At 35.2% G+C, this 13323-nt stretch overlaps 1 protein-coding gene across 4 annotated transcripts in view; it reads left to right on the top strand.

Moving 5' to 3' along the window:
- Positions 1–13323, top strand: part of ROCK2 (Rho associated coiled-coil containing protein kinase 2) — a 103034-nt gene that overhangs the window by 71773 nt on the left and 17938 nt on the right. For all 4 annotated transcript variants that reach the window (XM_038177773.2, XM_038177774.2, XM_038177775.2 and 1 more), the window contains exons 7-19: positions 2221–2359; positions 4060–4151; positions 5012–5171; positions 5894–5957; positions 7827–7906; positions 8194–8242; positions 8981–9116; positions 9243–9334; positions 9578–9824; positions 10167–10273; positions 10909–11068; positions 12156–12316; positions 12714–12898. In XM_038177773.2, coding sequence (XP_038033701.1) covers positions 2221–2359; positions 4060–4151; positions 5012–5171; positions 5894–5957; positions 7827–7906; positions 8194–8242; positions 8981–9116; positions 9243–9334; positions 9578–9824; positions 10167–10273; positions 10909–11068; positions 12156–12316; positions 12714–12898 — 1672 coding nt within the window. The remainder of the gene's footprint in view (positions 1–2220; positions 2360–4059; positions 4152–5011; positions 5172–5893; positions 5958–7826; positions 7907–8193; positions 8243–8980; positions 9117–9242; positions 9335–9577; positions 9825–10166; positions 10274–10908; positions 11069–12155; positions 12317–12713; positions 12899–13323) is intronic.

Below are 13323 nucleotides of genomic sequence, written 5' to 3'. Positions count from 1 at the left end.
AAGTTTTTCCTAATCGGCACTATCTCCCACAGCAAGGTAGACCATTTGTTGAGCCATGTAAGATGGATGAATTGGAGATGAAATGGAGATGACTGCTTCTTGATCTGTGGTAAGGATGAGCCAAATGATGCTGGGTGTACTCAGTATCTGCCTCCTTTGCCACAAAGAGGCCTTCTGTGGTGCCAGCTGCCCTCCCTGTCCGCTGGCACCCACCCTATAAAAAGGGCTGCCCTGTGTCTGGCAACATGTTGCCAAGCTTCTCGCTCCTGCAGTTCAAGGAGACTTGGAGTTGCCAGGGTGCAGAGAAATCAGGCAGGAATTTCCAGCCTTTGAGCGGTGCACTGCAAAAGCCAAAGGATGGATGTCGTGTTCCGTCTCGGACGGAAGAGGAAATCTCAAGAAGTGAGATTTGGCCACCTCAGTGGCCAACCCCCCTCTAAGCGTTCAAGGCTGGATGAAATGGTACGGCTGGGGAGGAGGAGGAAATACACCCAAGAACTGGATGACCTCAATGGCCAACCCCCCCATAAGCGTCAAAAGGTGGATGATGAAGAAATGGAAGTGGACCCACTGACAAAGTTTTTGTGGACCATCAGAGCGTGGGTTGACATTAACAAAATTATGGCAATTTGGTGCAGATAGCCACCACCTGTGTTGGCACAAAGCGTCAGAGCTCAGCCTGAGAAGAGCAACGTCCAGGCCACAGACAGATGCCTGCCAACAGACTTGGCACAGACCATCATGGCGCAGCCTGAGAGGAGCAACGTCCAGGCCATGGACAGACACCTGCCAATGGAATTGGCGCAGACCGGCAGGGTGCAGCCTGAGAACAATGTCCAGGCCACAGACACACCCACCAACAAAGTCAGTGAGGAACCATCACAATGCAAAATGTGAAGACTAATGTCCAGGCCACAGACGGACACCCACCAACAAAGCTGGTGCAGACCACCATGGTGACGCATGAGGCCGACTTCCAGCCCAAGAACAAGCACCCATGAAGAAAATGGGGGCCGACCATCAAGGCACAGCCTGAGGAGGACAATGTTCAGCCAGGGACGGACTGGGGGAATGACTCTGTATTTACCACCAGTGGGAAGCGGGGGTACATTAGCTCAGCTGGCCCCTGCTTGCCTTTCACTTACCACCAATAAAAGGCCTGTGAACTTTCAAGTGTTGTTTGAGCCATCCTTTCCTGTCCTGCGCTGAGCCCCCAGGGTTTTGACCGTTGAAGAGTTCGTTTTTGTCACCCTAGTACCAGTACCTAGCATAAAAGAATTTTAGCGTTATCATTTCAGTTCTGAAGTAACCTTGTCAAGAAACAGTTAACAATTGTTTTTAAAAGCCTTTGTGGGCTTTCACACTTTCTTAACTATTTACTGTTAATTAATATTAATTAATAAGCAATTAATTATTCACCTTGTCCGTTAAGCCTATGGATTGGTTGTGAAAAGGGATTTTTGTACAAGTTACAGCCTCTTGGTTACTGACCCATACATGTTGTCCGTGAACTTCAATGTCAGATACCTTTCTTGATCCTGATTCTTCTTCAGTTGTCCCAGTTTTACCTTTCTAAGTTTATGTGTGCAAAGAAACTAAAATTAACTAAACCTTACACTGCAATCTTCTGAGTGAGAAAGGGTTGAGTTTTAAAAGCCATCTGCCCATGTTAATATGGGCACCCAAGCCAATATAATTTGTCAGTCAACAAGATTTGAGAATGTGGGTTTGGTGGTGCTGTAATGCACTCTGAAGGCTCCTGCTCAGAGCTGCCTTGCCCCAGGCTCTCCTGCCCCTGGATAGGGGCCTGGGAGAGCAGTGGTGGAGTCTCTTCAAGGAAGGTACCTCAGCAAATCCTTACTGAGTTTTCCTCCCCTACACCCTTGGAAGTGCTTGAAGAGGGTGGGTGTCGTCCATCGTGTAAATTAGAAAGCACAGCGACACTATTCAGGTAGAACAAAAGATGCAATTTACTGGGCAAAAGTTTGGTAGCAATATGTCATACAGAGAATGGTTTAATGTGTAACACAGGCATTTTGACAAAGGAATATTCTAGTAGGATATGCTATTTTGTACCTTGCACTCATCTCTCTCTTAAATGTAAAGACAATTTCACGCTAAACTGCTTGTAGACTTTACATCTCTTCTCTTTTTTGTCTTCTTCAATTTACATGACTTGAACACGCCTGGAAATCAGTCAATTTACTATTTTATTTTCAGGCGATACTCCTTTTTATGCAGACTCATTAGTAGGAACATACAGTAAAATTATGGATCATAAGAACTCATTACATTTCCCAGATGATGTGGAAATCTCTAAGCACGCTAAGAACCTCATCTGTGCCTTTTTAACTGACAGGTAGGTGTATGTATTATTTTGGTACTGTCTCTATTTTAGATGGTATTAGTACATGTACATTGTAAAAATTAATTCCTTCCATTGCTTTTGCTAACTTATATTCAAATCTCTTTTGCAAAATCATCTGTGCTCTAGTTTGTCTTTTGGGGTGTTTTACAGGTGCTCCATTTTATTTCTGTGACTAGTTCTGATGGCTCGTGCTACAACATAATTTGTGCTGAACAAATCCTCCCAGCTGTTGTGTGGTGTAAAACACAGCAACAAACCTGTAAGGTTGGAAGTAATTTTTAAGCCCCTAAAGGCAGGGACCAAATTGTTGTGCTCAGTGGGTGTTGCTTATAAAAAATTAAAACATACTTTCATGAAGTTAAGCATACATTTACCTAGTTTGTTTAAATTTTCATAGATGGTTTGAACTTTTTTTCATTTACCTTATGGTACTAATTGATAAGTATAGCTAGCAAACAAAGAGGATGTTGTTCTGGCTGTAAATTAATCATAGAGGTCTCCCTTGGTGGAGCTGAGCTGTTTATTGATATTAGCCGTGTAAACTTGTTCTTGACCTGAATATTTAAATTTTTAGTATCAAAAAGCACAGATTATGTTGAATTTATTTGACTTAAAAGAACACTGTAGGTCCAAAGTTAACTGTGGATTGATAATGCCTTTTTATGCTTTCCAGTGATCACCCAAATTTGGCTCGTAGAGAATCTAGCTTGTAGGGAATGAGGGATTAGTAAAAATAAATGCATAAATATGTTGTTTTATAATGTTTTTTGCATTCAAAGAGAATTGTTTGTTCTACTGAGCAGGATCACACTCAGGAAAGATAGGCGTTAAGTGTTTCTAACCAGTAGCTGCAGGGTGGAGAGAAAAGAGGGGTAGAATTTAATAATGGGAATGCGGCGAGGTGTACTTCCACTACGTGTGTCCGTCTTCCTGTTTATATTTAATACAGTGCTCGGGCGACTTATTTGAAACAGATGCCTTCTTGCTGTATGCGTGATAACTGCTGAGGCACTTAAAGGGACAAGAAGAAATAAGCATCTACCCCGTGATTTATTAGTTATGTTACTCACCTCGGTTTTATGCTCTGTTCCTGCAGATAATTTTAAGGGAAACTTCTCTTGGTCAAACTGGAAGTTTCTTGTTGAACTTTAGGTTTGCTTCATTGTAAATATCAGCAAAAGATGTGTCAGGGTTAATTATGGGGCAGAGGATGGAATTCTTCAAATATTTATTTCAGATCAGCTTTGAATAACTGTTCTGTGCAGTAAGTTAGACCTTCCTTCACTTGAGCCTTAAGGTTTGTCATGTGGTTTGGCAGACACCGGACTTCAGCAATTTTTTCTTCCCCCAGGGTGTTGGGTTTTGTTTTTGTTTTTAGTTTCTTATTTTTTGCCTCACTGCTCTCTCTCTTGCATTACTCCCCACGTGGCAGACTCCAACTTCTGGACGTTTTAGCAGTCGCAGGCAGTGGATATTAAGAAACCAAGTACATTTTATATAAGAAACTACAGACCTGTGGTTGGTGGTTTTTTGGTTTTCTTTTTTTCTTTTATTTGACTATTAATGTGGTTTACAGGGACAGCCTTTACAGAAAGTTGCTCTGCTGCTTATGAGCAAGTCAGAATTTAAAAACAAAGCAAAGCAAAGTGCTGTTTTTCCTAATGTGAATTTGGCTTCTTTGCTGTGTTTAGGGATGTGCGACTTGGGAGAAATGGGGTAGAAGAAATAAAGCATCACCCTTTCTTTAAGAGTGATCAGTGGAACTGGGACAACATTCGAGAGAGTAAGTAAATTGGTTTAGAAGTAGATTTTTATTCAATATTTGCATAAGACTACTGTTCAGTAATAGCATATATGAAAAACACTTAAGGCTCTATAAATTAAGCAAATGTTTTCTGTTATCAGGAATCTCTCTCAAGCTTTCTTATTTATCATTTGTATTATAAAATCTGTATCAGTAAGAGATAATAGATGTTTTTCCCACTGAAATTATTCTCACATTTATCATGCTTGAATTTATAGATTTCTATAGATTTAAACAGCAGAACTGGATGTTTTAGAAATCTTGGCAGAATGAATGTTTAATGGGTTCTATTTTTTGTGGATTTGTTATTGTTGTTCTGATTGATTTCTGTTTTATTTATTCATTTTTTAACCTTTTAACCTTTTTTAAAATCTGTAATTAAGACTAGCTTTAAGAATGGTCTTGTTGGTTTTACTGCTTTTTGTTTAAAGTATTGAGAACTTGATAGCTTTAGGCAGAAAAACAAGTACTTCTGTTCCTGTGCTTGATCATAACTTCTGAAGTATTTACTGAAGTTTCTTAAAATGGTGATTGCATTTAGTGTGCCATTCCAAAATGTGCTTAATTTAGCAAATACATTTTGAGCATTCAATATTCCATATATTAAGCAAATAATGAAAAAATACTTTTCCTTAGGGAAATAATATATATTATATCCCAGTAATATTTACTGGGATATATCACAGTAATATATCACAGTAGTATGTACAGCTCTACTGCATGTTTAATACATATTTAACTAGCATGACAACTTCCATAGTATGCTTCTTAATATTAGAGAGGTACCAGTATGTGCCAAGTGGCTGGAGTGAAGTTGATCTTTTCTCCCCCTTCTATAGCTGCTGCTCCTGTTGTTCCTGAACTTAGCAGTGATATAGACAGCAGTAATTTTGATGACATTGAGGATGACAAAGGAGACGTGGAAACCTTTCCAATCCCCAAAGCCTTCGTGGGAAACCAGCTGCCTTTTATAGGATTTACCTACTATAGAGATAATTTGTATGTGAGAATTTAATATGCATTTTTAGAAGTAAAACTGCATATTTTTCTTATATCCTACCCCCCTCCCCCTTTATTTTTACCCTAGATACATAATTTCTTCATTGCTTTATATTAATTTGTGTCCAACTGTGAAGATACATAATGCAGAATTTAAGTAGAATATAAATATATTGTGGCTACCTTGATAATTCTGTTTAAATAAATAGTATTTTTATATATGTAAAAATATATAGTCTTTGTAAATCTGGTCTGGGGCTTAAAATACTAGATTTTAAAATACTAGATTTGGAATTTAGCTCTAAAATAATTTTGTATTAGTAGAGTTAGAAAAAAGTTTATGCAAAATAATAGCTTGCTAAGGCATCGCTTGCCTACCCCTTGCCTTTATTTAGCATTGTTAGTCGTATTCAGTGTGTTTGAATAGTCATGAAATAATTGCAAGTATTAATTAAAAAATAAGCTGTTACAGCTTATTACACAGTAGAAGTGTCTTCAACGTTTTATACTTCACTTAAGAAAAGATTCAAATTAGAGACATTCAAATTAGAAAACATTCAAATTAGAAAGCTCTTACCAAGGTAAAACAAGTTTCATTCTGAGAATAGTCTAGGTCAAATTAAGACTTGAGAGAAGTGATTAAAATACCTTGATTGGTGAGGTTGCCAGAATTGTTGAAAACTCGAATAAGAGCAGGAGGGATTTGTTTTTGTTTTTGACAGGTTGCTAAGTGACTCCTCTCAATCTTGCAGAGAAAATGAATCAGTGCAATCTAGTAAAAATGAGGTTAGTGCCTTTTTTCTAAGTATTAATGGATGGTTAACTAATTTGGTTAAGTCTGTTACGAAAAAGCAAAGTCAAAACTGGTGTCAAGAAATTTTTTTTGGGGGGGGAGGGAGGGAGAGGCTTTTAGTTTTTTAATGTTCATTAATAAAAAATATGCTTTCCATCTACAGTACAGCAAGGAGGTGAGTGTATTATTTGAATTATGAAAGGAAGCAAATCATTCCCACATAATTTGTGTGGACATGATTTATCATGAAATACCGTAAATGTTTATTCGACAGTTTGCTAACAGTAAACCAATTGTGTTTGAAATAGTTTATGAATGAGTTGTTATATTCAAGTGTTGAGGTACTCTTGTGTATAGATGAATGAATACAGATTTTTCCTGACTTCTTTTGGAGTCCAGAACTTGTTTTGAAAACAAATGTGTGAGGCTCTGTTTGCTCCAAACAGAATTACTCTTGGAAAGGTTGTGAATCATGGCTGCACACTGTCTGTGATTCATGACAGATTTACCCAGAGTTTGGAAAAGTAAATTGTCACCTATGTTGATAAAGGAATGTTTATGAGCATAAATCTTTCTCTCAGCTGTAGTGAGTGTCTGAAGCATGTTCATCCAGTTTTTGAAGATTACCAACTGAATTTAAATATGCAGATGACAGGAGAATGCTACAGATTTTTTCATGTAACAAACTTACTTCATTATACTACTTAAACATTTGTGTTATTCAAGTGTAGGTAGTTTATGGTTAACATTTGTTAAAGCTTACTTAATTGTTAAACTTTGAAAAGGAGTTGTAAAGGAAATGCATTATGTATTGGGCAGCATAAATTTAAGCGCAAATGTTTATTGGACTCTACTTCTTTCCTTCCTGTAATTAGTGAACAGAATAATAGTTTTAGTTTCCTGTTTAATGAGAAATGCAACTGTTTAAAATACAGAGTGCCATGTTCATGATACTTGCTTTATATTGTGAGAGTAAATGTTGGTAAAATGTTGCATTTCGTTCTGACAACTTTTTTAATTTTTCTTTTTTCAAGCAGTGAGTCTTGGGTTTTGATGTCTTTTTAAGTGTCCCTGTTATGGTAATCTTATAATTGTAACAATTACAAAGTATTTTAGAAAACCGCATTTTTACATTTTATGTTTAGGGGTTGGAGGAGGAAGGGAAAGGGAGGAAAAGAAATTAATTGGATAGCCTGAAGACATGAGTCGATTTAAAAGACTTGTTATAATCTTTTTTCTTTTTTTTTTTTTAATTTTGGGGTACTTGACTCACAATATCTTTTTAATATTTTAGTGAGGGAAACAAAACATTCCCAAATTTCAAGTGTTTCTTCTGTGTGTGCTAGATGGAAAAAATACTCTGAATATGTGAGATCAATGAGCATGTTTAGTCTTTTCTGAATAATGTCTGATATTCTCTGAATATTGTCCCATGTGGTTATGTGCCCACCATTTAATTTTATTGTTTATATTTTACTTAGAAAAGACTATCCCAAAAATTCTGCTCCAGCAGGACTCTAGACAGAGAAAAGGAGAGCAAATGGCCAGCAGCAACATTCTTTGCCCATAGAAATTTTCTGACTCTCAGTCATTCTGTGATAGTTAGCTTTAACATAGCATGTAGGAAATTCTGTTACTACACATCAGTATTTTAAAAATTATCAAGATTAATAACTTGTACAGATGAGAAATGGAAATGCAATAATCTTCTGGTGATAGTTAAAAAAAAACAAAAAACAAACAACAAACCATAATGTAGATTGAATTCGTTTTCTTTGCTCTCCATTTTTTGTTATTAAACTGTTTTACACTGTGATTACAATCTTATATGATGGCCATGCTTATCTTCACATTTTGCTCAGTTTCAGAAAAAAATAAGCAAGTTAGAAGAACAGCTCAGTAATGAATTACAAGCCAAAGATGAACTAGAACAGAAATACAGGTGAGAATATTTTGAAATATTTGATATGTTCATATAGAAGTGTTATTACACCTTTTGTTTCTGAATGATTAAAAACTTAAAAGTTCTTGCTACTCCCATGGCTAGTTTTTTTTTTTCCTTATCTCTCCATAAGAATCTCTCTATTGTTTGAATAATTTCCCCAGCCATCAAAGTTTCATGTGATTGCTGAAAATAGGGTAGCTTACATAAAATCAATGAGACATATCCAAAGAGTCTAATTTTTGTGTAATCAGTAAGGTTTAAAAATATTTTTCAAATTCCTTCAGGTCTACTAATACTCGGTTAGAGAAGATAGTGAAAGAGCTAGATGAAGAGGTAAGTTATTTCTCATTGGAATTAGAACTTGAGCATTTTTATGTGTGTCTTTTTTTCCTTAGGGACCAGAAAATTACTTTTGAGTAGCTGTATATTTATGGCAAGTAACACCAGCTGATTTCCTGATACTCACACGCACCAAATTGTTGCCTCTGCTGAAAGATTTTCATTATGATTTCCCTAATCTCATTATCTTCAGAATCTCCAAATTTTCAATATGGAGGATAACGTAAATATCCCATATACAATTCTAGTAATTATATTTGAAGATGAGAGTGATGTTGATAGAAAAGGAAGCCCATTCTTTGCAGCATTTTTTGTACCTGCCCAAACTGTGTCAGTGAAAGAACCCTATTTTGCCCAGCTTTGGACCTTAATGCTACTGCAAATTTATCATTTCTGCAGAGTGCATGCACAACTTAATGTACTGTTCATTCAGGTGCATGTTGAGATCTTTCAGTACATGTATGTTTCTATGCTTCATGATGCTAACAGATTACAATATTCACTGAAGTCAAACCATTATACAGTCTTAAATGGTAAAAGCTCCTGGCTGTAGTTATTCTGGGCTGTATTTGAACATGTGCTCTGATATGCTGTGTTTGCAGTAAGCAAATGGAACGTGTCTTTCTCCACTGTGAACAAAACTCAATGCATGAGCTGTTCTTTATCACTTAAAAAATGTCAGGATTCTGTATGTAATTAGTGTTGTGGTTTTTTTTTTTTTAATATGTCCAGATAACTTCAAGGAAGAATGTAGAGTCTGCAGTCAGACAGCTAGAAAGAGAGAAGGCTCTTCTTCAGCATAAGAATACAGAATACCAGAGAAAAGCAGAACATGAAGCAGATAAGAAACGCAATTTAGAAAATGAGGGTATGTTGAACGATGTTTGAAGGGTTCTATTTTGATGTGGGTTTTTAAAAGAGAAAATAAATGAGTTATAGTTCACTTTAAAGTTTTTTCACTGCATTGATTAATTTTGATTTGTTTTTGTTTTAGTTAACAGTTTGAAAGACCAGCTTGAAGATTTAAAAAAGAGGAATCAGAACTCTCAAATATCCAATGAGAAAATCAATCAACTACAAAGACAGGCATGTCAACTTTTTATATGTTTATTTTAAAATAGTAGCTTTTTGAAGTTCAGATTGTGTTAGTAGTGGTGGGAGTTAAAATGTGTAGTGAAGTTTTAAAAGCCATTCTTTTTTTCATGTTCCAGTGTTCAAAAATAATCTTAAAAAATAAACCTTTTTATTTCTTTAATCTGTTAAGTGTAATTATGTGTAATAGATGTTACATTGTAATTGTTTCTGAAGTATGTTTTTATCAATCCTTAGTTGGATGAAGCCAATTCTTTGCTGCGATCAGAGTCTGATACTGCAACCAGGTTAAGGAAGAACCAGACAGAAAGTACAAAGCAAATCCAGCAGCTGGAAGCTAATAATCGAGAACTGCAAGATAAGAACTGTCTGCTGGAGAATGCTAAACTCAAACTAGAGAAAGACTTTCTCAATCTTCAGTCAGCTCTAGAATCAGAAAGGAGAGATCGAAGTCATGGATCAGAGATCATCAGCGATTTACAAGGTATTACAGCAAATGTTAAGCTTTCTTCTAGTTTCAGAAGTAAAAATAGGTTTTGGTGATGTTATTTGAGCTTCAAACTGTGACTAGGTTAGTTTGCTGTGACTAGATTAGTTTGCTGTTTTATACAGTGTTATTTAAGTGAGGACACAGTAAAGTGAACATGAGTAAGGATATATATAAGAATGCGTGTTACTGATAATTTCTAAAATCATCCTTAAGGGAGCTCTTCTTAATAGTCAGAACTGGAAGCTGCTGTTATGTTTGAAATGTTTGTTCAAGTAGATACAGTACATTCTTTTTTCAAATACTGCCTGGCCTCATAGATGTTTTGTTCATTTTTAGGTCGAATATCTAGCCTGGAGGAAGAAGTGAAAAATGGAAAGAGTGCATTAGCCAAACTGGAAATGGAAAAGAGACAATTGCAGGAAAAGCTTACAGATTTAGAGAAGGTAATAGCACTTCTAAGTAAACTTTGGTATTACATTCTTATTTAATTTTAAAATTTGTGCATTTGTTAATTGAGACATGGGACAAAGTTTGTGAAAAAAAAAACAACTTGTTTTCAGTGTCACTTTTGTTGTTGTTCTTGCAATTTGAAAAATGGGGAAAAAAAAACCACCATTTTCCTTTGACTACAATATATTGTACTTCTAAAGTACATAATAATGTACTCCAATGTATAGCTTAGCAGTGCAGAAATAGCACATCGTTTCTGGTGTAAAATCTGACCTTTTTTGAACTATAAGTATTGCCAAAAAAAAAATTTTTTTTGCTAATATTTTAGGATTTTTTTTATTGAAGCAAAAGTATTCAAACAATTCTTCAATAAATGTAATTTTTGAACTCTTTTCACAAAACACTGTTTTTTAAGTCTATAATTCTATATGGTTTTGTAACTGGTAATGTTGCCGTGAACTTCTAGAGCACATTGTTATCCTCGGAAAAACATATGATGAAAGAATTCTTAGTACCTTAGGGTCTTTCTTCTGCTGTTAGCTTACTTCCAAGCAGGATATTACTGTTGTCCAAAATTTTGTATTTAACCTGATGTATTTAAATTTTAATATTTTTTTTTCTTTAACAGGAAAAGAGCAACATGGAAATAGATATGACATACAAATTCAAAGTTATGCAGCAGAATCTTGAACAAGAGGAAGCTGAGCATAAAGCCACAAAAGCACGACTAGCAGACAAAAATAAGATTTATGAATCTATAGAGGAGGCAAAATCTGAAGCCATGAAAGGTATTTATTTGACATTACAGTTTGACTTAAGTATAAATTATAGAATGTAGGTAATATAATCTTTTAATGTTACTGGGAATTTAAATGTAGTGTGTTTTTTTTCTTTCTTTCAGTTCCTCTGTTCTTTTTTAAATACGATTAGCATTGTAAAGCAGTTTTAAAAATCAGTTGTAATCCCTCTGCTTTGCTAGGCTAAAGACAGTTAGTTGCTGAGTAAAGCAGGCTCTCTCTTGCTGACATCACTAATTCATTTTCTGTGCTAGGGTATTCTGAACTAATTTTTCTTTAATCTTTCAAACAGTTTTAATAATACAAACTTTCAAGAGCTTATCTATGTAGTCAAATTTCTTATTGTCTTCCTAAATAGAATATGTCAGCAACGTAACACCTGAGGTTAGTGGATAGTGTTAAAAATAGTAAAGCCTTTTCTAGGCTTCCATTGTCAACATGCGTATTCTGGTGTCACTTAACAATTAAAGTCTCTCAGAGAGAAGACTAATTAGCAAACAACTTCAGAAGATGGCTCTTATTTTTTAATTGAATTGCTTATGTCTATTGCGACTGATTAAAAAGCAACCTATATGCCGTATCATTCCAATTGCAGAGCGTTCACAAAAATTTTGAGCTTGCAGATGTTTCAGAAAAGCACAAACAATTCAGTGGTAATGTATGAGTCACTTCGTCTATCAGTTTCCTGAACAGCTTCAATTCTTTGATTTCAGATTATCATCGTCAAAGCAACGCTTCGTAGATTGATACAAAATATTTCTTTAAAAAGTAACCACCCTTTTATCCATTCCAGATGTGTTGCGGATAAGCTAGAAGTTATCTTGAAACTCAGAAGTAGGAAATAGGTCTCAGGCAGAAATACTTGCAAAGCATCCTCTTGGATGCTTTTTCATGGTTTACTGTGAAAATTTTAATGAATTACTCTTCAGCAATCTTTCTCTTCAGTGTTAAAAGAACAAACATTTTATTTGTTCTTAAGAAGGGCTAGACCTCCTCCTTCCTCCCACCTCCTTCTCACTCTTGAAACCCTCTGAAACATGGACTGATTTACATTGATACTAAATCTCCTTCTTCACAGAAATGGAGAAGAAACTTTTGGAAGAGAGAGCTTTAAAGCAGAAAGTAGAAAATCGTTTGTTAGAAGCTGAAAAACAACGCTCCATGTTGGACTGTGATCTCAAACAATCACAACAGAAAATAAATGAACTCCTTAGGCAAAAGGATATACTAAATGAAGATGTACGTAACAATGACAAAAGAATTCTCTGGAACCTTGTTTTGAATGTCTTCGTATTTTCCTTGTTATATCTGTATTTAGGGATGTATATGAAAGTAAATGGCAGCAATTTTTACTTCTCCTTTGTATTTGCATTTAAATTTTCTTTCTGTATTTTCACTTCTCTGAAGTATTTTGGCATTTTTGATTTTAAAAAGTTTTTCTTCTGGAATGTAAAATGCTAAGAGATGGACATGGAAAAACTAGCTTATTTATTCTATACTAATAACTTTATTCAAGATAGATTTGTCTATCAAAAGATGTGTGCAAGTTGTAAAAAGATGTAGAAAGAGTTGATAAGAAACACTGTTACTTCCTTATGTAGATTTGTAAAACTTACCTTTCTGTTTATTTTTTTAGGTAAAAAACCTGACATTAAAAATAGAGCAAGAAACACAAAAGCGTTGTCTCACTCAAAATGACCTCAAGATGCAAACACAACAGGTCAATACCTTAAAAATGTCAGAGAAGCAGCTAAAACAGGAGAATAACCATCTTCAGGAAATCAAATTAAGTCTGGAAAAACAAAATAATGAACTTCGCAAGTAAGCAGAGTTGCTCGGTCTATTTTTTATTTTTTTAAAGTAATGTTGATTTGTAATTTTCTTTTTGCAAAAGCTGAGAGCCACATTAATTTTAAAGATTTTTACACAGAATATGCTATTCCATAATGCAAAATTTAATTGTTGTTTAATATAATTTACAGCGACTCTAGCCTTAGTGATTGAGCAACGTATGGATGGATTTACAGTAGAAAGTGTTTGCTTCCCTGAAGACCTAAAATCAGAAACAAAAAGAGAAAAAGAAAAGAAAAACCTTAAGCACAAGAGTGTGAGGAGTTGAGAAACATTTATTTAGGAGAACGCTTAGGAAATTTTCTTCTAAACAACTGAGTGCTTCAGTGAAGAGGAAAGATGCGGTCATTACTAGTCTAGGAGAGGTTATTAGAGTTGGACAGTAATGCTAATAC

The sequence above is a fragment of the Anas platyrhynchos genome, chromosome 3 (genome assembly GCF_047663525.1).
Source record: "Anas platyrhynchos isolate ZD024472 breed Pekin duck chromosome 3, IASCAAS_PekinDuck_T2T, whole genome shotgun sequence".
Classification (NCBI taxonomy): domain Eukaryota; kingdom Metazoa; phylum Chordata; class Aves; order Anseriformes; family Anatidae; genus Anas; species Anas platyrhynchos.
The sequence above is the reverse complement of the archived record's forward strand: the minus strand, read 5'-3'. Positions and strand labels throughout refer to the sequence as shown.